This window comes from Stegostoma tigrinum, chromosome 6 (genome assembly GCF_030684315.1).
Source record: "Stegostoma tigrinum isolate sSteTig4 chromosome 6, sSteTig4.hap1, whole genome shotgun sequence".
NCBI lineage: Eukaryota > Metazoa > Chordata > Chondrichthyes > Orectolobiformes > Stegostomatidae > Stegostoma > Stegostoma tigrinum.
In genome coordinates, this window is record NC_081359.1 from 73,069,556 (window position 1) to 73,094,909 (window position 25,354).

Here is a 25,354-nt window from a genome sequence, read left to right on the forward strand (position 1 = left end):
CTGAAGATTATTCTTTTTTTTTAATATTATTCATCTGTGGACTACAAGCATTTGTAGCAGTCAGCATTTATTGTCCATCTCTTAATGCCCAATGAGAACATGGTGGTGAGATGCATTTTGAACCACTACAATTCAACTGGTGTAGGTATATCCAGTGCTGAGCACTTTAAATCAATGGCAGTAGAAGAATGGCAATAAAGTTGCATGTCAGGATGATTTGTGACTTGGAAGGAAACTTGCAGGTGCAGGTGTTCCTACATATCTGTTCCCTTGTTCTTCAAGACAGTGAAAGTCAGGAGTTTAGAAAGTGTTGTTCAAGAGTCTTGCTGTGTTGCTGCACAGCTTGTTCCTGGTGCATACTGTTGGCTGTCGAGAAAGTGAACGTTGAAGCAGTTGGATAATGACAAAGCATGCCACTCAAAATGAATGGCTTTGAGCTTCTTGTGCTGTTGGAGCTGGACTCATCCAGGCAAGTGAAGAGTATTCCATCATTCTCTTGACTTGTGTCTTGTAACGAAATGTATAGAGAAGCTATGACATGTGTTACTCACTGAGAATTGTCAGCTTTTGACATGCTTTTACAGCCACAGTATTTGTATGGTTGATTGATTTCAATTTCTGATTAATAGTGACCCCCAGAAGATGTTGATGGTGGGAATTTCAATGATAATAATTGCATTGTACATTATGGTGAGTGGTTATTCTGTCTTACTGGAGAAGGCCCATACCTGGCACTTGCATGGCCTGAATATTCTTGTCATTATCAACCCTACTTTGAATGTTGTCCAGGTCCCATCCCAAGTAGGCATGAGATACTCTGAACACAGTGCTACCAGTGTCAAAATTCCCATTTCTGACATAATGTTAGAGGATGAGTCTCTGATCAAGCAGATGAGGATGTTTTCATCTAGAAAACTACACTGAGGAACTCCTACAGCAATGTCTTGTGGCTGAGATGACTAACCTTAGCAGTCGCAACCATCTTTCTTTGTGCTAGGTTTGACTGCGACCATTGGACAATTCCACTTCTCTCAATTCTCAATGAATTAAAATTTGCTGGGCTCGTTGATGCTGACTTGACATCAAGAACAGTCACTCACTTCTTTTTATAACTTTGGTTATTTTGTCTAAATTTGGACCAAGGCTTATGATGAGGTCTAAATACAAGTGCCCATGGTGGAACCGAAGCTGAACATCAATGAACAAGTTATTCTGAAAAGTGCCTGCTGATAGTACTGTTGACAGTACCTCTATCACTTTCCTAATGATTGAGAATAAGTCAATGCAGTGGTAATTGGCTGATATAGATTTGGAAAGCAACAGTCCCCATACCTTGACCACCACCAAGATTGTCTACATTCTCCTGTCAACTTTATTTCTTCGTCCAACTGCCCTATAAAGACTTAATAAATCTATGTTGAGTCTAGCCTCATGTTTGCTCCTTGCTTGGTTCTCAAATTACATCAGACATAATTAAGCTATACAAAATTCCAATTTCTATTCCAGTCTGCACTGATTCCCATCCCTCTAGGAGTGCATCGATGTCAAAATCATAATTTTCAAATCCTTCCACAAACTTTACCGTTTCAGTATTCTCCACCAACAGGCTACTGCATGCATATTCCCCTCTGTCATTTTAGCTCTGTTATATGTTTACTCTGTCAGCGTGTTGTGGCAGTGATTTCACACTTTGGAACTTCCTTCCTCAAACCTCATTAAGCATCTACGGAGAGAAAACAGAGTTAATGTTTTGAATCCAGTGACCCTTTTTGTGATGCTGCCAGATTTGCTGAGTTTCTCCAGCAATTTCTGTTTTTGTTCTGTGAAATCTATCTTTTTAGTATTACCTACAGATACCTTCCTTTCTATTACTGGATTCCCACTCCTATTTCATACAATTTAGCTGTTTCAGAATTGCAGAATGTTCTATATAAATCCAAGTTGCTCTGTTGGAACTGTTTTAGCTGTAAACTATTGACACAGAGATACAAGATTAAAGAATTTAAAATGGGCTTATGTTTCCTCAGTGTTCCAAGTTCAGATTTCTCTTCAGATAAAAAAAAGGTCATAGGATTATTTATTCAACAGAATGCCTTGAGAATCATTATCTGAATTCCTTTACAATATTAATGCCATTAAATGTACCTAATCCCTTTGAGCAGAGTCAAAAATTAGCAGGAAATTCTCTAAGTTACAAATTTATCATTGGACAATCAAGTGTGGGTCACAAAGTGCAGATGATTCATCAGATTTTGGGGCAGGGAATAAACTGTTCAGTAATTAGAAATAAAATTGACAGTGTCATGCAGAACTTAATATCTTTACTTAATACATCTGTACTTTATGATCTGAGGCCTGATTCAGACATAACTACAATCATAACAGCAACAGATTATATTTACATAGTGCCTTTAATGTAATAAAACATGCCCAAGTTTTTCCCAGAAGTATTAACAATTATGTATGATTCTGAGCCATATATAGCGATATTAGTTCAGAAGAATGAAATCTGGGTGAAAGATACGCATTTTAAGGAACATCTTAAATAAGATTGTTAAACAAATAGAGGAAGTCTGTAACAGCAGAAATGGAAGAGAGTAATATGCCTGCAGAACTATTGGTGGAGCAGAATGAAAAGATTGAGCCAGTGTAGGAATATGAAAGTGAGGATTTTGAAATCAGTGCACTGGAAAAGACAGCATAGTGATCATGTTACTGGACTAATAATCCAGAAGTTCAAGTTAGTGCTGTGGTTCAATCCAGTCAATTAAATCTGGAAATAAAAAGTAAGCTCACCAATGATAAGCATGAAACTATCATTGGATGTCATAAAAACCTATCTAGTTCACTAATACCCTTTATGGAAGGAAATCTGCCATCCTTACCTAGTCTGGCCCACTCTTGGCTTCCAGGTTCACTAATATGATTGACTCTTAACCGCCCATTAAATTGTTGATTTGATTTATCATTGTCATGTGTACCCTAGTACAGTAGAAAGTTTTGTTTTGCGAGGAATACAGGCAGATCATAGCAAATAAGGACCTACAGATCATAGGTTGCTTTGGCAGAGCGAGGCATACAGGGTTACGACTGCACAGGAGATGCACAAAAGCAAGGTCAACATTAGATTTGAAATTAGAGAGGACCATTCAGCAGTCTAACAACAGCAGGGAAGAAGCTGTTCTTCATTCTATTGGTGCATGTGTTCAAGCTTCTATATCTTTTGCCTGACGGAAGAGGTTAGAAGAGAATATTACTGGAGTGGAAAGGGTCATTGATGATATTGGCAGCCTTTCTGTGGCAACGAGAAGTGCAGATGGAGCCCATGGATGAGAAGTTGGCTTCCGTGATGGCCTGGGCTGTGCACACAACTTTCTGTAGTTTTTTATGGTCCCAGGCAGAGCAGTAGCCATACCAGACTGTTGACCACCCTAATAGAATGCTTTCTGTGGTGCATCGGTAAAAGTTGGTGAGGGTCCTTATGGTCATGCTGAATTTCCTAAGCCTCCTAAGGAAGACGAGGTGTTGTTGATATTTCTTGGCAGTCACATCTACATGGGAGGTCCAGGACAAATTGTTGGTTATTATCACTCCTAGAAACTTGACACTCTTGACCCACCCCACCTCAGCTTTGTTAATGTAGGTAGGAGTGTGTTGTCCTGCTTTCTTCCTGAAGTCAATAATCACTTCTTCTGTTTTGCTGACATTGAGAGAGAGAGAGATTGTTATCATTACACTATGATACCAAACACTCAGTCTCGTTTTTGTACTCTGACTTGTTATTGTTTGATATTTGGCCTACAACAGTGGTGTCATCAGTAAGTTTGTAGATGGTGTTTGTACAAATTTGGTACACAGCTGTGGGTGTACAGGGAGTAGAGTAGGGGGCTGAGTACATGTCGTTGCTGGTTGCCAGTATTGAGCATTGTCTTGGAGGAGATGCTTTGTCTATCTTCACTGTGGTCTGTGGGACAGGAAGCCGAGGATCCACTTGCAGACGGCAGAGCCGAGCTGGATCTTGGAATTTTGAAATTAGTCAGGTGTTGATTATAGTGTCAAAGGTGGAGCTGTATTTGATGAGTAGGAACCTGATGTAGGTGTCCTTGTTATCCAAATGTTCCAGGGGTGAAAGTAGGGCTTGAGAAGTTGAGACCACTGTGGATCTGTTTCAACAGTAGGCAAATTGAGGGGATCGAGGCAGGCTGGGAGTCTCAAGTTGATGTGGGCCAGAACTAACCACTCAAAGCGCTTTATGATTATGGAATTCACAGTCACTGGGTGGTAGTCATTGAGGCACATTGCATATGTTTTCTTTGGTACTGAGATGATGATGATCTTCTTAAAGCAAGTGGGGACTTCACATTGCAGCAAGGAGAGGTTGACAATGTTAACGAATACTTCCGTCACCTGTTCTCCACAGGATCAAAGTGCGTGGCCAGGGACTCCGTCTTGGCCAGTCACTGTCCTTGGGTTTACTCTCAAGAAGACTGCTCTGATGTCTGCAGTTGTGACAGAGGGAACAGGTGCATCCGGGGTTGGCGGCACACTGTGCCCACAGGCATTCTGCTCAAACTGAGCGTAGAAAGCATTCAGCGCTTCAAGGAGGGATGTTTTTGTCAGCAATTTATTCTGCTTCATTTTGTATCCCGTTATGTTGTGTAGGCCTTGTAACAGGTGGTGGGTATCCATATGGTTAGTTTGGGCCTGTAACCTGGTTGGTAAAATGGTCTAGTAGGCCAATCAGTTCAAGAGCAGTTAGGGATGGATAATGTATTGCCAATGTGCCCACATCTGATGAAATAATATAGCATAAGAGGGAACAAGGTAGATAGATGGAGAAGTTAAGAGGAGAGAGCTTTCAGAGCTAAGGACATAGGTAATTGAAAGCACAACTACAATGATGAAACAATAGAAACTGCAGCTATCCCTGAAGTGTCTGTGGCTAGAGAAAGTTACAGACTTCGGGAAGGATAGGGAAATGGAGAAATTTTAAAACATAGATAAGAATTTTCTAATTAAAACATCATTTGACCAGGAGCTAATCCAGGTTAGTTAGCTCATTGTTGAACAGGATGTGGTGCATGTTATTAACATTGGTGGCAAAGTTTTGAATAACTTCAAGTTTATGGAGAGTAGACTGTTGGAGACCAGTCAGCACTGTGTTGAAACAGTCAAGTTTGAAGGTGATAAGGGCATAAATGAAGATTTCAGTAGCTGATGAGCAGAAGCAGGCACAATCAGGCAATGTTATAAAGGCAGAAACAGGCAGTCTTAATGATACAAACTTGTGGTCAGGAACTCTTCATAGATCAAATATAGCACCCAGAATGTGCAGTTGTTGGAAATAGGCAGCTATTGAAATATGGATCATGAATTTAATTCTGTAAACATTAATAGTATATGGAACAACTGGTGCTACCATTGCCAAAGGGTCTTTTGACAAACTCGATAACTGAGGTTGGTGGTGCATTCATTAGTGTGGATAATCTGTAACTTTACTACTTGTACTCTGGTAAAGTTAGTCAGAGTCTATTTCTGAGCAATCATGAAGGTCATATTTATGACACATCTGCCTTTGCCGTGGATGTTTTTCACTGCAGTGATCTAATGTCCTTCTATGTGTTATAAAATGTGTTGTAAATACCTTTACTTTCAGCCATGTTACCTATACTTCATATGTCACACTTCAATAATTGTAAACTTGTCATACATTAAAAATTGTAAACCATGATGCCAACATCTCATCATGGAAAAGTCTTAACCAAGATTTCTAAAATCTCATTTCATCATTGTGTCACAGTGACACAATCAGATCATTTGAAGTTGCTTGTTGAACAATTTTGTGTCAGTAACTAAAATTTTTCAAAGTTTTTAAGTCAAGTTTTAAACCAAAATTTAGAAATAACCTGTTTCACAAACATGAACAAATGTGTCCATTGAACTCGTCCGTCTGTTAGCCATGTGCAATTTTGGATTTATCCGTAAATGTTTCAAACTCCACAAGATATTTATCACACTTGCAAATAGCTGCATGAACTACAAACCCTCAATGTGGTCCAAATTCCATTTCTGAGCAATTACTTGAGCAAATTGCAAGTTCCATTGCACTTGTTCCTTCTCTTCAGAGCACAGATCTTTACTGAATGATCTCTGCTACAGCTCTCAAAATGGTCTTTTCTCTCAACCCTGATATTGAGCTGTACGAAGTCAACTTGCTTCTTGCTGAGCAAAAATATTGGTTAAATAATTAAACTTTTAACAAAATAAATACAAATTTTGCAATTTTTAAAAAAATCACACAATCAATAATCTGTGCCCCCTTAGTTAGTTTTAATTTCTTCCTTTGTCCAGAATGTGTTCTTTGTGAAATATACTTTCTATTCACAATATTTACAAAATGCAAATACAGAATTTCAGTCTGCTCCAGGGTCTCAATGTGCTACTGTGCCTGGAAAATCTAATTTTTAACCAAAGTTGCTTGTCTTGGCTCTCACCTCGGAATCAAAATGTTATAATTTCAAGTCCCCTTCAAACATTTAGCTGTCACACCAGTGTGATATTGAGGGTATGCTGTAGTGTTGAAGCTACTGTCAAATATTATATTAAATAAAGTGCTGATTCAAACTCGGTATCTGGAGAGGGGAGTGAGGTCAGCGATCATATTTCAAAAATTAGTCACAATGAAATGCTTTGGGATGGACCAAGGCTTTGCTTAAGTTCACATACAAACTGAAACTTTTGTACAGAATTTTACATTCCCCCGCCAGCAGATTTGCTTGCATGACATTTCTGGGTGTCATTGATGTCAGGTTTCATCGACTTTACTGTCAAGCAGCACCTGCTCAACAGACACTTGCTCACTGATACTCAACTTGGGTTCCACTATATCTCCTCACATCCTGACCTCACCGAGGCCTTGGTCCAAATATGGACCAAAGAACTGAAGTTGAGGGAAAGAGAGGAAGGCTGCCCTTGACAATAAGGCAGCATTGAACTGCATATGAAAGCAAAGAACCTGAGCAGAATTGAAGTCCATAAGAACTGGGGAGAAAATTCCCTACTGTTTAGGGTCATACCTAACACACAAGATGTTTGGAGTCATTGGACATCATTCATCTCAGCCATGGGACATCGCGCAGGAAATTTTCTGGGTACGACCTTCTGCCACTACTGTCAATGACTTCTCTCCATCATAAGCTCAGCAATGGAGATGATGCAGATGATTCAACACTGTTTAGCACTGTTTTCAAATCCTCAGATACTGAAGCATTTCATGCACAACTGCAGCAAGGCCTGGATACTGTGCAGGCATGGGATGATGAGTGGCAAGTAACATTCATACCACACAAATGTCAGACAAAGACTTTCTCCGATAAGAATATTCAACCAATCCCCTTGACGTTCAATGGCATTCCAATCATTGAATCCCCCGTTATCAATGGGGTAAGGTTTACCATTGACCAGAAATTGAAATGGACCAGCCTTATAAGTACTGTGGCTATCAGAGCAGGTGAGAAGCTAGGATTTCTGTGGTAAGTTACTTAACCTCCTCAATGGTGGCAGCAACTCCCCTCTTTGCTTTTCCAAGCCTTTATCTAGATATCCTACTTCCCTGCATGCCGTATGGACACTATTTTCTTCCGCCCTTCCTCAACAGAAGTGGACTTTATAAAACTACAAGTCTCACCACATCTTCAGGGACTGCTTCTGACCATCACACCCACATCAACCCTTCAAGAATTCAGTTTGGAGCTCGTGACACTTTAGAATTACATGCTTCTGTCAGGTTGCTTTGGCTGCAAGAACACATCTGAATCACGTGCATCTACACACATGTATCTTATGCCTTATGAATTACTTTCATAGTGCTTGCTCATTTGGAAGCTGTCAGCCTTCCAGGTTTGCATTGCTTTTTAGTGGGTAGGCTATTTGGTCCTAAATTACAAGCTTCCTGCCAACAGCACACTGAGAGGTACTTCTTGGCTTGTAGTCTTTTGAGGTGCTGTGGAGTAGGGGTTTAAATGTAGCGTGAAATTCATGAATGTCACAAAGTCATGGAAGCAGGAAGTGCTCCTGCTACTCCTGCCACGTGATTACCTGAGCCAGCGGCCAGTGAGACTGATTGCATAAATAATAAGTCGAAGAGCAGATGACTGCATGAGAAAAGTCGACATTGGTCGTGACAAACCTTCGACCTTGAATCACACCAAAGAAAGCAGTTTGCTAAACAATGGAAAAATTCAACCCAATTTGAATTCAACAGTTCATTTTCTTCTTTAACTTTTATCTGACAAATGATAATAGGGAGTCAATATAAGATAAATTTTTGCTGTTTTAGAGGAGGCAGAGAATATGGAGAAAGTACAACAGTATCTTCCATTAGATGACATGACATCAATGTTGTGTACTTTATGCTGAGAGTTATATGTACTTTGATCTATCTAGATCCCAACGCAGCAAAGACATAAAATAAATGGCAGCAAACAAAGCTGACCTAAAATAATACATGTTTTTACTTCTTCCACTGCATGAAACTTCCCAATGTTTCTGCCAATTTAGTCATTAATTATTCTGAATATTATTATTCATAAATTATTGTGAATTAAAGTGATCATATAAGATCATATTTGTGCAATATTTCACACAGAAACTTTCTAAATGAACACAAAGGACTTTGATTACTTCAATTCTGATTGCATTTAAACCTGACTTTCAGAATGTGTTTTTAGAAATTTCCAATTTGTCAAAATTCATTGAAGTTTGAAATATGAAGAACTGTCAACATGAAATAACCTTGGCATTGCATTCATAAAATACAATGCAATAACTTAGCAAACTGCAGGATTGTGTTAACTAAATTTGGTCTACTTCCTTGTATAACCTACCAGAAGATTGAAAATAGATTGTTTGGTTTTTGAGTCTGCTTGTTATAACCTGTCCTCAAATACATCATATATTAGAGTTTTATTAATTCTAACAGTTCCAATTTTATCAGAGATTTACCAGCTCTGTTGATACAATTCATAATTTGAAAGGTTATCTAATTTACTGATTTGACCACTTCTCATCTTCTCTTTGATCAGCCCAGACCATCTGATTCTGAAAGTACAGGATCTAGGCAATGAGGAAGTAGTGTTTGAAGAATATTTGGAATATGTAGGCTTGTTAGCTATGCTAACTTCAAAACAATTCTTGTGAACCCAGCATAAGTTGTTCAGTTTTTTCTACAGTGCTACTCTGAGGGATAGAAATTCTTCTTGAGTAGTTGTGCAAAATGTACATTCTTGAATTTGCTGTTTGCCATAATAGTACCTGGTATTCAGTTCCATTTTCTGCAGTGGAACTGAATGTCAGATTGTAAATATAATGGGATGTCAGATACTACAAAAAATGGATGGCTTATCCAATACCGTTCAATCTGAACAACCTACTTGAAGTAAATTTCTAAAACCCGCTCATGTTTATTGATGCCCCGCCTTAGAACTGATGCAAAGATTCAAATTCCCATTTTTGTGAGCATATTTACATTTCACCCTGTCTTGCGTTATTTCAGAAAATGGTCAAAGTAGCTACGTTACCAGTGTTAAAGGAGAACGGATGAGTGCAAAGTTGAAGTCATTGCCTGGAGTTAATGATCCCTATGAAACAAGCAACAGTAAAGATATAGGCAAGTGCATGGCTCTTATTCTTATGTTGAGTTTAAGGTCTTTCTTAATATATGCTGGTGATGTGGAAAATTGTACAGTGATTATTGGGCAAAGCAAATAAATAGTTCTATATTCTGAATATGTGAAAATAGCAGATATTTCATGATATTAATTAATGGAAGACTTATTGCCATCAAAATCATCTTAGATATCTAATATCCCTAAAACAAGCTAAGATGGTACAAAATATTGTCATAGTGGTTCTCAAACCGTTTTCATCCGGCTGACCACTTAGATAGATTCTACCATTCTACCTATTCTGTGCACCTGATTTTGCTTACCACCTTGAGTAGACTCAGCAGAATTTTAGAAATTACAAATATTTTGCTATTTTTGTTTTAAATGTAATAAATTATTTGACATTATTTTTAGATTGAATATCATCTGATTAATTCACGCCAGGAACAAGTCATGTTAATGTTGCAAGAGAGCACATTCATTTGAAGCCTTCTAGTATGTATTATAAAATCATTATAGTAATCTTCTGAGAATGTATACTGAAAAACAGCTTGTGCTGTGCACCTGGGAGCCAGTCTAATTGTGTCATGTTATGCACATGGTGGGGTTGAGGATATTGGCCTGTTCTCATATGTACTTTTAGCCATAATGTCCCACATCGGTGTCTTACATTTTAGACAAGCCCCTGACCTACTTGAAGTGCCCTTGTGGAACAGGACTACACTTGAAGAACCACTTAACTACTAGAATTGAAGGTGTTGCTGTTTTGCTTGTAAGACCTCTAAGTAATACTTTGGATAAGAATGTCACAGAGCGCTGAAAAATATGTGCCCAGAAAATTTAGAGTGGTACAGTGGCTCACCTGAGACCCGATTCCAGCCTTGGGTGACTGAGTGTGAGTGGAGTTTGCACACTCTCCCCACGTCTATGTGGGTTTCCTCCCACAATCCAAAGATGTGCAGGTTAAGTGGATTGGCTGTGCTAAATTGCCCATAGTGTCCAGGGATATGCAGGCTGGATGGGTTAGCCATGGGAAATACTGGGTTGCAGGGATAGAGGAGGGGTGTGGTGCTGGGAGGGATGCTGTTCCAAAGGTCTCTGTGGACTTGATGGGCCAACTGGCCTGATACCAAACTATAGTGATTCTGTGAAAATTTGTTTCTGAATGCTGTTTCTGACAGGGTTATACCAAAATAGCTGCAGAGTTGATGTTTGGGTGCTCATCCTTGCCTCCACAATTCTCCCACATGTATGGAAACTCAGTTAGCTGGGTGACAGATTGTGATGCAGGTGATGCTAACGGTCTGTGTTCAATGCCCATACCTTCTGAGGTTACCATGAAGGTCCCTCCTTCTCAACATTGTCTGATGCACGGTGAGCCTTGGGTAAAACTCATCATCAGTTGTCTCTTTCTAATGAGAGAGCAGCATTCTGGTCATCTGAGGCTATTGTGATTTTACATTTTCCGTGATGGAGCTAATAGGGGTGGCTTACACAGTTATCTTCCCTTCAACAGAATCAAACATTACATTATGGAGGAAACCAGGGGCTTCCTAAAGCTGGGATATTGCAGTTTATATTGATTATGTTTGTGGTTGTATGTTGCTGCCTTCACAACCTCATGATTAGGAAGGGCTAGTTGCTACCTCCAGGGATTCAAAAGGCTACTTTCAAAGAAAGAGTAGTAGGAGGAGAAGCCAAGGAATGATTGCACGTGGTGCGTGTGATCAGATGAAGTAAAGAAGACTGCATGCTGAGGCCTTAGTTTTAGTTAAAAGGAACTTCCACACCCCCATCAGTACATTTATGTCACAGTATCCATGATAAGACCATAAAACATAGGAGTGGAAGTAAGGCCATTCGGCCCATCAAGTCCACTCCGCCATTTAAATCATGGCTGATGGGCATTTCAACCCCAATTCCCTGCACTCTCCCCGTAGCCCTTGATTCCTTCTGAGATCAAGAATTTGTCAATCTCTGCCTTGAAGGCATCCAGCGTCCCGGCCTCCACTGCACTCCGTGGCAATGAATTCCACAAGCCCACCACTCTCTGGCTGAAGGAATGTCGTCTCATTTCAGTTTTAAATTTACCCCTCTAACTTTAAGGCTATGCCCATGGGTCCTAGTCTCCCCACCTAACGGAAAACAACTTCCCAGCGTCCACCCTTTCTAAGCCATACATTATCTTGTAAGTTTCTGTTAGATCTCCCCTCAACCTTCTAAACTCTAATGAGTACAATCCCAGGATCCTTAGCTGTTCATCATACATTAAACCTACCATTCCAGGGATCATCCGTGTGAATCTCCGCTGGACACGCTCCAGGGCTAGTATGTCCTTCCTGAGGTGTGGGGCCCAAAATTGGACACAGTATTCTAAATGGGGCCTAACTAGAGCTTTATAAAGCCTCAGAAGCACATCGTTGCTTTTATATTCCAACCCTCTTGAGATAAACGACAACATTACATTCGCTTTCTTAATTACGGACTCTACCTGCAAGTTAACCTTTAGAGAACCCTGGACCAACCCTCCCAGATCCCTTTGTACTTCTGCTTTGCGAATTTTCTCACCATTTAGAAAATTGTCCATGCCTGTGTTCTTTTTTCCAAAGTGCAAAACCTCACATTTACTCGCATTGAATTTCATCAGCCATTTCCTGAACCACTCTCCTAAACTGTCTAAATCTGTCTGCAGCTTCCCCACCTCTTCAGTACTACCTGCCTGTCCACCTATCTACGTATCATCGGCAAACTTCGCCAGAATGCCCCCAGTCCCTTCATCTAGATCATTAATGTATAAGGTGAACAGCTGTGGCCCCAACACTGAACCCTGTGGGACACCACTCGTCACCGGTTGCCATTCCAAAAAAGAGCCTTTTATCCCAACTCTCTGCCTTCTGTCAGACAGCCAATCCTCAATTCAAGCCAGTAGCTCACCTCGAATACTATGGGCCCTCACCTTGCTCAGCAGCCTCCCAGGTTTGTCAGGCACGACCTCCCCTTACTAAACCCATGCTGACTTGTTCTAACCCGACCCTGCACTTCCAGGAATTTAGAAATCTCATCCTTGACAATGGATTCTAGAATTTTACCAACTACCGACGTTAGGCTAATCGGCCTATAATTTTCCATCTTTTGCCTTGATCCTTTCTTAAACAAGAGGGTTATAACAGCAATTTTCCAATCGTCTGGGACTTCCCACTCCGGTGACTTTTGAAAAATTACGACCAAAGCCTCCGCTATTTACTCAGCCACCTCCCTCAGAACTCTAGGATGTAGCCCAGCGAGCCAGGAGATTTATCAATTTTTAGACCTTTTAGCTTTTCTAGCACTTTCTCTTTTGTATGATGTATAACATTTGATAAGGCAACAGCCAGAAGCCTTCACACAGCGACTTTATCTGGTAAGACATGAAGAACGAAAAAAAGCCTAATTCCTATTTTGTTTACTATCTTTATGCAGTATTGTAGTGCCCTTTCTTGGCCTAAAAGTCCAATATATAACCCCACCCAGTCACTGCACCGTGGCTGCAGGAGCACTGCTTTTTTTCATGGGGGAAACTACAGATAGTTGTGAAGAAGCCCTCCGGCAGCTCTGGGGCATGAACGCTTGGTTCAGATTCCAACACTTAGGTGTGGGCGGCAACAGAATGGATAGGCTGACTAAGAGACAACAACATGGGCACTGGCAGAGTGATAATGGTGAAAGCAGGAATGCTGTCTTTCTGAGGGTGGTTTGTGCAGCACGTTGACTCCTCCCTTCCCACCTGGCTGCAACTTAGCAATTCTCATAAAATGCTGGACTGCTTTGAGAGTCTGTATGCCCAGTAAAACACTAAATCTGCGTCCTAGATGGCAGCTGTTCGTGCTTAAATATCAGCAGCCAGGGACCTTACAACCAGAGCTTCCATTACAGCGCAGAACAGTCAGTAGAACACTGTCTGGACTGCCTTTGTAGCTGAGACAATGATTAACAGATGTTCCATGGTGAGTTAGTCTGGTAGAACTTCCGTGGAGATGCCCACTATTTTCACTGAAAAATATGAGCTTGAAGCTCTGCATGATGCCCTGTGACATGGTGGCATGAGACTTCTCCAAACTTCTAGCCAGTGACTTGAGGTTAATTGACAGGCCTGCACCAGGCACCTTGGTGTATATGTTCATTACTGTCAGCATCTTCCTATAGTCCACCACATCTTAGTCTGTGACAGGAGAACTGAAATACAAACTTGTCTTCTGGAAGCACCAGGTGTCACATGTCCAAATGATCCTGAGAATCATCTTGTTAAATGCACGGATAAGATGGATATTTGGTAGTCCTCTTCCTGTCAGTAGCTTCTCTCTCCTGATTTAAGTGATCCTGTCCTGCAAGAGGACAAAATCTGATTCATTGTGTCTCAGGGTGTTTCTATCATGTGCCTACCATGGCTGAAGGTATGTGCAAACCACTAACATGCTTGGAAGCTGTGTTTGATATGCAGCAAAGAGATATTAGGAGTGAGACTTCAGCAACAGAAGGTGCTGAGTGATCAGTCTGTAGTACATTAAGCAGTGAGAGAGATGGTTTATAGGGCATTGGTGATACCACATCTGTATGCAGTTTTGGCCTCCTTGCTTATAGAAGAATGTAAATGATTTGCAGCCAGTTCAGAGGAGGTTTTAATGGATTTGTACCTGGAATGAGTATGTTGTCTTATGAGACAAAGTTGAACACACTGGGCCTGTATTTTCTGGAGTTAAAGACCGAGGGGTGACTTAATTGAAGTGTATAAAAGCATTGTTTCTGTGCCAGTTGTGATATCATCCTAAATTAATCCCATTTGCCTGTACATTATCCTTATCCCTCTTTCCAATCTGTTCATGTGTCTGTCTAAATGTCTTTCAAACATTGCAGTTGTATCTGCTCTCCTACCTACCCTGGCTAAGCATTGACCATGTTCTTTGTAAAAAAAAAACCTCTCCTTGCTCATCCCTTTAAACTTTTCCCCTATAATCTTAAACCTATGCCCCCTAGTATTAGAAATTTCTACCAAGCGCAAAAGACTGAGACTATCCACCCTATTCATGCCTGTCATAATTTTATGTACTTCTATCAGGTCACCCCCTCAACCACTGATGCTCTAACCAAAATAATTCAAGTTTGCCCAGTCTTTCCTATTGAAAATGCTCTCCAATCCAGGTGACATTGTGGCAACATTCTCAGTGCTGAAGAAGGGTAATATCCAAAATGTTGACTGCTCCTTTCTTCCAGATGCTGCCTGGCCTGCAGTGTTCTTCCAGCCTCCTGGTAGTCTAGGTTGAATTCCAGCATCTGCAGTTTTTTTTGTCTCTAACACTCTGGTAAACTTCTTTTGCACCTTTTCCACAACCTCCACATCCTTTCTGTAGTGTGGCGACCAGAACTGCATGCAATACTCCAAATGTAGCCTAACTAAAGTTTTATACAGCTGCAACATGACTTGCCAACTTCTTAACTCATGACCCCGAATGATAAAGGCATACATGCCATTTGCCTTCTTCACCTTATCCAATTATGTTGCCACTTGCAGGGAGCTATGAACATGCATTCCATGATCCTATTGTATATCAATGCTCCTAAGGTTCCTTCTATTTGCTGTATATTTTCCTGTTGCATGCTTGTCAGTTTTAAACTCCATCTGCAAAGGATTCTAGGCAATCCAAGACGGAGTTGTGGCTGTAAGAGCTGCACCCTTTTTGAAGTATTTTCAGCGTTGGAGCTGATTTCCTCGAACTCCAGGAACAGTAATTGCTGTTTTCTAAGCTGTTGCATAAATTTAGAACTTTGGGAAAACAAAAGATTAAAACAATGGCACTTCAAAAAGGAGGAAGACAGACAAAGGGCAGTGACTACATGGGCACTGATTCAAATGGAGAAATAAACTGCTATCTGACCCCTGTTTTCAACTATCTCTGGACATCAGAGTTCCTGTTCTAAGAAAAATAAACAGCAGAATTCACAGCTGACCTTGGAGAAGCCGGTGTATGGGAGATCACAGCAGGGAACCAGCTAAAGGCCTTTCCATGTGTAACCTTACTGGTTTTCTTTTGTAAATATACAGTAGTGAGTGGGATTTTTTTATTATATGTTGTGATTGAGATCTTGATTAAACTTTAAAAATATAAAAAACTTGGGTAATAAGGTAGCCTGGAGCCATGTTTTTAGAGCAGTAAGACTGCTCTTTTCTAGGTCTGTAGATTAAGATGCAAGGATGGCCTCTAGTAGATGTGCAGTTAGGGAGAGTTTTCATTTTATGATTATGTTTGCAAGAAGTGCATTTGGTTGCACATCCTATTGGATTGCATGGATCAGTTGCAGTGGCAGTTAGAGGGAGTGAGGAATTTACAGGAGCAAAAGGTTGTGATGGATGGCAGTTGCAGGAAGGGAGATAAACTGAAGATACAGTCAGGCAGATGGATGACCTCCGGCAAATTTAGGAGAGGGAGTTAGTGCAGGAGTGTCCTGTGGCTATCCCGATCTCAAAGAAGCATGCTGTTTTGGAACATGTAGGGGGTGAGGGACTCTCGGGGAAATGTAGCACTGACGGCCAGATTGCTGGTAACAAAACTGGTTCTAATGTAACAGTGAGTACGCCAGGTTCCAAGCAATTGACTGTGATAGGAGGTACTCTAGTTAGAGGCATAAATAGACGATTCTTCAGCTGACAGTGAGATGTCAAAATGGTGTGATGCCTGTCTGGAGCCAGGATCAAAGATATATTGGAAGCTGCAGAATATTCTGAAAGGGGAGAGGGACCAGCAAGAGGTCATTTTACATATTGGAGCTAATGATATAGGAAGTGAAATGGATGAGGTTCTGAGGAGAGAATATAGGAAGTTAGGCTGGAATTTAAAAAGTAGGCCCTTGCAGGTGGTACTGTCTGGATTATTCCCAGTGCCATGAGCTAGTGAGGGTAGAAATAGGAGGATAGAGCTAATGTGTGGCTGAGGAGCTGGTGCAGGGGAGAAGGATTCACATTTTTGGATCATTGTAATGTCTTCTAGGGTAGAAGCGACCTGTATAAGAAGGACGGCTTGCACCTGAATTAGAAGGGGTCTAATATATTGGTGGGGAGATTTGCTAGTGCTGCTCAGGAGGATTTAACCTAGTAAGGGGGTGGGTGAGGCCACTCGGGGAGATATTGAGGAAGGTCAATCAGTCTGAGACTGGTACAGTTGAGAAAAAGAGTAAGTCAAACAGACAGGGCAGGCAGGAACAAACTAGAGAACAAGGTAGGACTGGTAAATTAAACTGCATTTATTTCAATGCAAGAGACCTGACAGGTGAGTCAGATGAACTCAGGGCATGGTTAGGAACATGGGACTGGGATATCACAGCAATTACAGAGATGTGGCTCAGGGATGGACGAGTCTGGCAGCTTAATGTTCCAGGGTGTAGATGCTATAGGAAGGATCGAAAGGGGGACAAGAGAGAAAGGGTAATGGTGTTTTTGATTAGGGATAACATAACGGCTGAATTTAGGGAGGATATTATGGCCAAATATTACCAGGGAAGTTATTTGGATGGAACTGAGAAATAGGAAAGGGATGATCACCTTAATGGGATTCTTCTGTAACCACCACCACCCGCCCCCAAACAACAGCCACCATCAGTGGTCAGCAGGAAATTGAGAAACAAGTTTGTAAGGATAGCTCAGATTTCCATAAGAATAATAGGGTGGTTATAGTAGGGGATTTTAACTTTCCAAACATAGAGTGGGACTGCCTTAGTGTTAAAGGCTTGGATAGAGAGGACTTTGCTAAGTGGGTACAAGAAGATTTTCTGATTCAGTATGTAGTTACACCTACAAGAGAAGGACCAAAATTTGACTTCCTCTTGAGCAATAAGGCTGGGCAGGTGACTGAGGTGTCAATGGGAGAGCACTTTGCAGCCAGTGACCATAATTCTATTAGTTTTAAAATAGTGATGGGAAAGGACCGACTGGATCTAAAAGTTAAAGTTCAATATTGGAGGAAGGCCAGTTTTGACAATATTAGGCAAGAACTTTTAAAAGTTGATGGGGGTGGATTTTTACAGGTCAAGAGATGATTGAAAAATGGGAAGTCTTCAAAATGAGATGGCAGGAATCTGGAGACCCTGTTAGGGTGAAGGGGATGGCTGCTAGCTGTAGGGAATGTTAGGTGTAGATAGCAGAAATCAAGTGATTCCCCGGAAGAGTATAAAAGCAATAGGAGTGTACTTAAGAGGGAAATCAGGAGGGCAGAAAAGGGACATGAGATAGCTTTGGCAAATAGGGTTAAGCTGAATCCAAAGGGATTCTACAAATGTATTAAGGACAAAAGTATAACTAGGGAGAGAGTAGGGCCACTTAAAGAACAGTAAGGCCACCTATGTGTGGAACTGCGGGAGTTGGGGGAGATAATGAATATTTCGCATCAGTGATTGATGTGAGGAAGGTTACAGAAGATAGAGAAAGGGGGGAATAAATAGCGAAATCTTGAAAAATGTTCATTTTACAGAGGAGGTGGTGCGGGACGTCTCAAAATGCATAAAAGTGGATAAATCCATGGTATCTAATTAGTTGTACCCTGGAACTCTGGAGAGCTAGGGGAGAGATTGCTGGGCCTCTTGCTGAGATACATGTATCATTGACAGTCACAAGCGAGATGCTGGAATACTGGAAGTTGGCTAATGTGGTGCTACTATTTAAGAAACTTGGTAAGAAAATGCCAGGGAATGATAGACCAGTGACCCTGACATCAGTGGTGAGCAAGTTGTCGGCGGGAATCCTGAGGGACAGAATTTACATGGGCTGATTAGGGTAAATCAGCATGGCTTGTGCATGGGACATTGTGGTTCACTAACATGATTGAGATTTTTGAAGAAGTAACAAAGAGGATTGATGAGGGCAGAACGGTGGACATGATCCAAATGGACTTAAGTAAGGCATTCGACAAGGTTCCTCATGGTAGACTAATTGGCAAGGTTAGATCACACAGAATGCAGGGAGAACTAGCTACCTTCAAACCAGTTCTGTATCGAAATAGATCACAGAGGGTGGTGGTGGAGGGTTGCTTTTCATGACAAGTGGTGTGTGACCAGCAATGTGCCACAAGGATTGGTATTGGGTGCACTGCTTTTCCTCATTTATATAAATAATCTGAATATTGACATAGGAAGTATGAATAGTAGGTTTGCAGATGACACCAAAATCAGAGTTGCAGCGGACAGCGAAGTAGGTTCCCTCAGAGTACAAACGGGATCTTGATCAGGTGGGCCAATGGGCCAAGGAGTGGCAGATGGAGTTGAATGTAGATAAACGTGAGGTGCTGCATTTTGCAAACCCAATCAGGGCAGGACTTATACACTTAATGGTAAAGTTCTGGGGAGTGTTGCTGAACAAAGAGACCTTGGCATGCAGGTTCATAGTTCCTTGAAAGTGGAATCACAGGTAGAATAGTGAAGGAGGTTTTTGGTATTTGCCTTTATTGGTTAGTGCATTGAGTGTGGGAGTTGGGAGGTCATGTTGTGGCTGTACAGGACTTTGGTTAGGCCACTATTGGAGTACCGCACGCAGTTCTGGTCTCCCTACTATAAGAAGGATGTTGTGAAACTTGAAAGGGTTTGTAGGAACGTTTTTCCTGACCTGAGATAAAGGAGGCAGGCAGGATTCAAACAGAGATAATCGGAACTGTTGATGGTGGAGAATCCAAATAACAAAGTGTAGACCTGGATGAACACAGCAGACCTAAGATGCTGCTTGGAGTGCTGGATTCGAACAGAAGCTGATTTATGCAGGGAGAGGGCCAAAGGATCTTCCTCAAATCTGGCTTGATAAGATAGATCAATGACATACTCTGCTTTTACAAAGAGATACAGCATTTTTATACATTTTGAGTTACAATGGTCAAATACAACATTGTCATTGTCCTTCCCCTTAATTCAAACACCCAATACTGTGGGACACCTAATCAGTGATGGTCACTTCCATGGACAGCCCCAGGTTCCCATGATCGTAGGGTATGAACTAGACATTGTAATCACTAGGCCTTGGGATCTTCCTCTGCATCCTAGTCATTTGCATTCCAGAAGTTTAATGACTATACTCCTTCGAGTCTTTCTCAGGCTTGTTTGTCTGTAAGGACAGCTCATATTCTATTACCCATTGTGTTTTGGTGCTGTCTTTAATCACATTCAGTTACTCCTTTTATTTTCCCACTGTCCCAATTACATAATGTAAAAATAAAAAGTCAGTTAGTTTTAACTAATTGCTATAAGATTAACTTCTGTTATAAAATTAATTATGAGTGTAACGTTGTACAACTACTTCTACTGTCAGTATTTTGTAATTTATGGGTTGTGATCAATCTGTCTTGTTCAGAGCATAAGAGAAGGTGTCATCTCAGGCTAGTCAATCTTTGCATCTAAGCTTAAATGTTTTATTAAGGCTTGTATTGTATCCTGGTTATGTATTGAAACCAACTTCTACGATTAGAGCATTTTTAGCTAGAAACTATTTAATGTTGCTGGCAGCTTCAAAGATGCAACTGTTTATTACAAAATAACGTCATCTATTATCCTTGCAGCTGTTTGAGGGGCTAATCTAGGACCTGACATTATTCATTTACTGGGATAATCACCTTCCATTAATAAAGCTGGAATTGGTCATTTATCTGTCCTAAGGCATTCTTTTATCCGAACTGTCTTGGTTGGAAACATATAGCATTCCTTTACTGACCTTCTAGCAGTTCTGTTCAAAGGTACCATTGTATTTCACTGTGTGAGCATGCTGCTTAATTTTGCTTAGCTTCTGTCTGCCATCTTCTAAACAGGCATGGGTGCTTAATGTGTTCAGGTACAAGCCACCTTACCTGGCCAGGTACAGGTCACCCCTACAGGGTTCAGAAAAGATTTACGAGAATGTTGCCAGAGCTATAGAGAGAGGCTGAATACAGTAGGGCTGTTTTCGCCTGGAGTGTTGGAGGCTGAGGGATGACTTTAAAGAAGTCCATAAAATCATGAGAATGGATAGGGTAAATAGACAAGGTCTTTTCCCCAGAGTAATGGAGTCCAAAACTAGAGGGCATAGATTTAAGGTGAGACGGGAAAGATTTAAAAGGGACCTCAGGGGCAACTTTTCATGCAGAGGGTGGTGCATGTATGGAATAAATTGCCAGAGGAAGTGGTGCAGGCTGCTACAATTACAACATGTAAAAAAGCATCTAGATGAGTATATAAATAGGAAAGGTTTAGAAACATATGGACCATATGCTCACAAATGGGACTAGATTTATTCTGGTTGGCATGGACAAGTTGGACCAAAGGATCTGTTTCTCTGCTGTACATCTCAATGATTCTGTGGTCTATATCCTGCTGTATCCTTTGATAACCTTTGTCACTATCCCCAACTCCACTAATTTTTGTACTGTCTGCAAATTTACTGATCATAGCAACTATATTTTCATGCAAGGTTTTCCCACATATCGCAGGAGGAGCATTCCACAGGGCCAAATTCCCTTGCTATTGTGAACGTTATCAACTATAGACAATAAACCGGTTACACAACTTTACCCACTACTGATCAAAGTTAGGTTTCTCATTTTTGTTTTCTATTTCTAACAAACTCTGCTCTGTTCCCACTGCTACTTCACATGACCTTGACCTAGGCCCCACTTTTCAGATATTTATCTGGAAACTCCTGCTGCTGTTTATTCCCAAGTTTGCTCTGCTCTGCTCCCACCATTGCTCTGACTGATCCGAACTTCCTTGACAAAGTGGATGTGAAAACTATATTTCTTCTTGCAGATGAAACCAGAAGTAGAGGGCATGGTTTTAAAATTAAGGATTGCCCTTTTAGGGTAGAGTTAAGAATAATGTTTTGTTTTGTCAAAGCAGATTGTGTATCTTTAGAACTCTTTTGACACATAATTTACAAGTTTGTGAAATTGCCTTGATCTTTGTGATGACTCTGAATGTACCTGTAGTTTACTAGTGTGTGTAATTCAAGTTTTTGGCTTCCATTTCTATAACAGCAGAAATAAAGCTGTCAGGTTTCTAAGTGAACCTTGATTTTCACTGTTTTATTTAAGCCACAGCCAAAATTCTGATTTGTGAATCAAAAGCCAAAGACATTAAGTCATTCGTTTCACAGAATATCCTCATCATCTCTCCAAATGAACATTATGATTGGTGGCATTCCCCTGCCTTTTTCCCATATTCCTCTGTCATTTCTATTTGGATAATCATCTGGTAGCTGTGGCCTGTGTTTTCAAAACGGCACTCACTATCTTTCAGGGAGAAATATGGAAACCAAGAGCAGCAGTAGGCCATTCAGCCCTTCAAGCCTGCTCCACCAATCACCATCAACATTGCCAATCCTCTGTCTCGATGACATTTTCCCACTTTCTCCTCATACCCGTTGATAACTTTATATTTAAAATATATCTATCTTTTTTGAATATATTCTGTGATTGCCTCCACAGACTTCTCTGGTAAAGAATTCTGCAGGTTCACTACCATCTGAGTGAAGGAATATTTCCCTAGCTCGCCCTAAATGGCCTATCCTGTATCTTGTGACTGACTCCTGGTTTTACACTTCCCAACCAGGGAAAATGATTCCCCCTGCATCTAGTCTGCCCAGTCCTGATAGAATTTTGTATGTATGTTTCAATCAGATCACTTCCCATCCTTCTTAACCCCTGTGAATACGGGTCCTTCAAACCAGTCTCCGCTCATAGGACTGATCAGCTAGTCCCAATATCAGCCTTGTGAATCTCTGTACTGTCTCTCTGGCTCGTATAATACTCCAGATGTGGTCCCACCAAGGTATGTATAACTACAGTAAAACATGCTTACTTCTGAACTCATATTTTTGCACTGAAGGCCAATATACCATTTGCCTCCCTGTCTACTTTCCTTGACTGATGTACAAGGATACTGAGAATGCTTATACATCAACAACCAGGTAGGTTAAGTCAAATCTGTTTTAAGCAATATTTTTGACTGCTGGATCCAGTTTGATTTCAAACATACATTAGAAACATCTAACAATTAATCTTGAATGGTTTCAGTAATCTACATAAAATTTTGTGAAAATATGTACAATTCCGAATGCATTTTTCGTTACTGTCTATATAGATGCTTCATATGTGGATCCACTTGGGCCACAAATAGAACGACCCAGAACTGCAGCTCGAAAACGGGTTGAAGAAGATGAATTTGCAGATGAAGAACTTGGAGATGATTTGTTACCAGAGTAATAACTGCATTCACTTGGGTGGAAAAAAAACCAAAAGAAATATCACTTTCATAGATGACTTACAATATTCTTGTTTTGATAATGTACATGTTAAATATACTTATTCTATACTTGTCATGATTATAGTTGCTTTAATGTGCTTGCTAATACATTTTATTACATTTGTAATTAACTATTAAGTTCCTTGTAAATATAAAACTTGTATATTTTTGATACTTTAATATTTGTCATATAATGTTAAGGCAATGGTAGTTGTATAATTCTTTGCAAGGCATGTTCCATGATAGACTAATATCTCTAGTTGTAATTATATTTGAATATCTGTGATTAACTATTTAATATTTCATTTATAGACAAGGAAAATATTTACATATTTAGGATTGAAGGCATGTCAACATTTTATTTACTTTTGTGCCAGTGTGATTACATTTTTGTACTATTTCTGAACGTTACTTTCTTTATTAAACATAAAATCAAAACTGATCCATGTCACTGTAGTTTTGTAAATAAGCCAAAGCATTCATTACCAAACTTGCCTTCTATACAATAAACTAGCTATTTGGGATGGCACAGTGGCTCAGTCGTTAGTACTGCTGCCTCACAGTACCAGGGACCCGGGTTCGATTCCACCTTCGGGCGACTGTCTGTGTGGAGTTTGCACATTTTCCCCATATCTGCATGCGTTTCCTCTGGGTGCTTCCTCCCACAGTCCAAAGATGTGCAGGCTAGGTGGATTGGCCATGCTAAATTGCCCATAGTGTTCAAGGATGTGTAGATTAGAGGGGGTTATGTGGGATGCTCTGACGGTTGGTGTGGACCTGTTGCGCTGAAGGGCCTGTTTCCACACTAAGGATTCTATGATCTATAATCAATGGTCTATTCTAGTAACTCAGAATATCAACAACTATGGATTGTTGCAGACTTCACTGATAAAGGAGAATTGTGACAATACAATGGCTTTAAGAGGAATTTTGGTCCTGGTTTTTTATGAAGAAAGGTTGCGACAGATGTCCCAAACAGAAACAAATCGAAAGAATGGCCCTAGCAGAAGGAAGGCCGAAAAAGAGAGTTTTTGAACTGGTTGGAAGAGGTTGGAACTGCAAGTAGAATTAAAATGGCAGAAGGTGACAGATAGGAGTAGTGATGAGGACAGTGATGAAAAGCAGTCCCATCATTGCCAAAGGCATGGTGGGGATCAGTTTAAATTTAGGAATTTCTAGAAACCTGGCATTCCACGAAGCATGCTATTAATAAAAACGTTGAACTCAACCCCAGAAACATTCCACCATGAAGGAAAACTAGAAGTGAGGCAGTCCATCTCAACGGACTCCAGAGTTTAGAAACCAGGTGGGAAAACACACCGACGCTTCATCAGAGGCTGTGCTAAGGATGTTAAGCACGGTAACGAAACGTCTGTGAAACAAGAAACCAGCTCCGCAAGCCTACCAACCTCAACACCCACAACCCAAGCTACAAATCTACTCCAAAACCATAAGTTTGTATCTCCTGAAACTTAGCAGACTAAAGTGACAACTTGATTGTAACATACAAGATCCTGGGGTGTTATAACATGGTAGAACTCCAAAGGACTTCCTTTTTGTGTGATAATTTAAAACTTGGAATCAAGTTTAAAAATAAGGGGTTTCTCTTAAGACAGATGAGGAAAAATCCTTTTCACAGAATCACACAAGTAGAATCACACATGTATGACGACGCGGAAGCTAGACATTTGGTCCACTGTGTCTGCACTAGCACACCAAATGTGCATCCTGATTTAGTGCTAATATCCTGCATTTTCTTACCTTTACACATTTTTCCACTGAAATAATCATCCAATTCAAAGTTTCAATTGAACCTGCCTTCACCATACGTACAGGCATTGCACCCCAGACCTGATCCACTTGTATGCAAAGGATTTTTTCTCATCTCATATTTGCTTATTTTACAAATTGCTTTAAATCGATGCCCCCTCATGATTTTGAAAAATTCCTTTAGATCTCCTATTAGCCACCTTTTCTCCAACGAAAATAGTTTCAAACTCTCTAGTCTATCCTCATAACTGAAGTTTCTCATCCGCGGAACCATTCTTGTAAATCTCTTCTGCACCCTGTCTGATGCATTCAAATCCTTCCTATAGTGTGGCATCCAGAACTATACACAGGACTCTAGCTGAAGTCTTATACAAATTTAGCAACACCTCCTTCCTCTTGTATTCTATGCCCCTAGCAATAAAGGCCAGGATACTGTATGCTTTGTTAACTGCTGTCTTCACCTGTGCTGCCATCTTCAATGCTCAATGCAGACACACACCCAGATCGTTCTGCTCCTGCACCCCCTTTAGAATTGTACATTTTGTTATATTCTCTGTCCATGTTCTTTCAACCAAAATATATCACTGCGCACTTCTCTGCATTAAATCCTACGTATCACTTTTCTGCCCATTCCACCAACTTGT

General features: G+C 40.6%; 1 protein-coding gene across 13 annotated transcripts in view; it reads left to right on the top strand.

The window, feature by feature from the left end:
• Positions 1–23,382, top strand: part of ift88 (intraflagellar transport 88 homolog) — a 309,288-nt gene extending 285,906 nt beyond the window's left edge. For 7 of the 13 annotated variants that reach the window (XM_048532509.1, XM_059646664.1, XM_048532510.2 and 4 more), the window contains 2 exons: positions 9,554–9,667; positions 22,779–23,382. In XM_048532509.1, the coding sequence (XP_048388466.1) occupies positions 9,554–9,667; positions 22,779–22,900 (236 nt within the window). In that variant the 3' untranslated portion in view covers positions 22,901–23,382. Of the gene's footprint in view, positions 1–629; positions 691–9,553; positions 9,668–22,778 lie in introns of those variants that run through there. The other 6 variants (XM_048532514.2, XR_007247723.2, XR_007247724.2 and 3 more) reach the window with 6 other exon arrangements.
• The last annotated feature ends 1,972 nt before the right edge of the window (positions 23,383–25,354 follow it).